Source organism: Laccaria bicolor, genomic scaffold (genome assembly GCF_000143565.1).
Source record: "Laccaria bicolor S238N-H82 LACBIscaffold_5 genomic scaffold, whole genome shotgun sequence".
Lineage (NCBI taxonomy): Eukaryota > Fungi > Basidiomycota > Agaricomycetes > Agaricales > Hydnangiaceae > Laccaria > Laccaria bicolor.
This window is the reverse complement of record NW_001889876.1, coordinates 228,711-229,281: the sequence shown is the minus strand read 5'-3', so window position 1 is coordinate 229,281 and position 571 is coordinate 228,711. Positions and strand designations below refer to the sequence as shown.

The following is a 571-nucleotide window of genomic DNA, read 5'->3' as shown; positions in this document are numbered from 1 at the left end:
ACTCTTAGAGACTTTAGTTCACCAACAGCCGAATATCAGTAACCCACAAAGCAAAGTGGCGAGTTATAAAATGACTTCAGATGGCTGTTGGTACTGTGATGAACCAGGCCATTTTACTTCGAATTGTCCACATAGAGAAGCACACGTAGCCCAGAAGAAAATCAAGCTTCTTGGGAACCGAATGTATTTTACGCATAATAATACTGCAGTACCTAGAGGGAATGGCGAAAAATCCGTTCGACAAATTGTCGAGGAGGCTAGTAGGCAAAATTCGACTCTACAAAATAATATGTTTGCAGAGCCTGGAGAAGTCTTTAGTCAAGAAGCTGTTGTCCCAGGTATAATCAGGCTACCGGATAATAATAATGGAAATGAAATTTCCGTTTTTACAAACCAGATGCGAGATACAAGAGACGATGTGATTCTCAACATGAACAACCAAGTATTAAAACTTACCGACATGCTTGCGAACCTTGTTACAAACCCCAATAAAACGAGGGACGTAGACGCGTCGCAGTTTGCCGTCACCCGTAGATCTCAAACCGAGACTCAGGGACAGTCGGGAAACTAA

General features: G+C 42.4%; 1 protein-coding gene across 1 annotated transcript in view; it reads left to right on the top strand.

Annotated features, from left to right (window-relative positions):
* LACBIDRAFT_323936 (uncharacterized protein) overlaps positions 1 to 571 on the top strand; it is a gene marked incomplete at both ends in the record, with an annotated part of 723 nt that extends 152 nt beyond the window's left edge. Inside the window, one exon of the mRNA XM_001877622.1 lies at positions 210 to 571. Coding sequence (XP_001877657.1) covers positions 210 to 571 — 362 coding nt within the window. The remainder of the gene's footprint in view (positions 1 to 209) is intronic.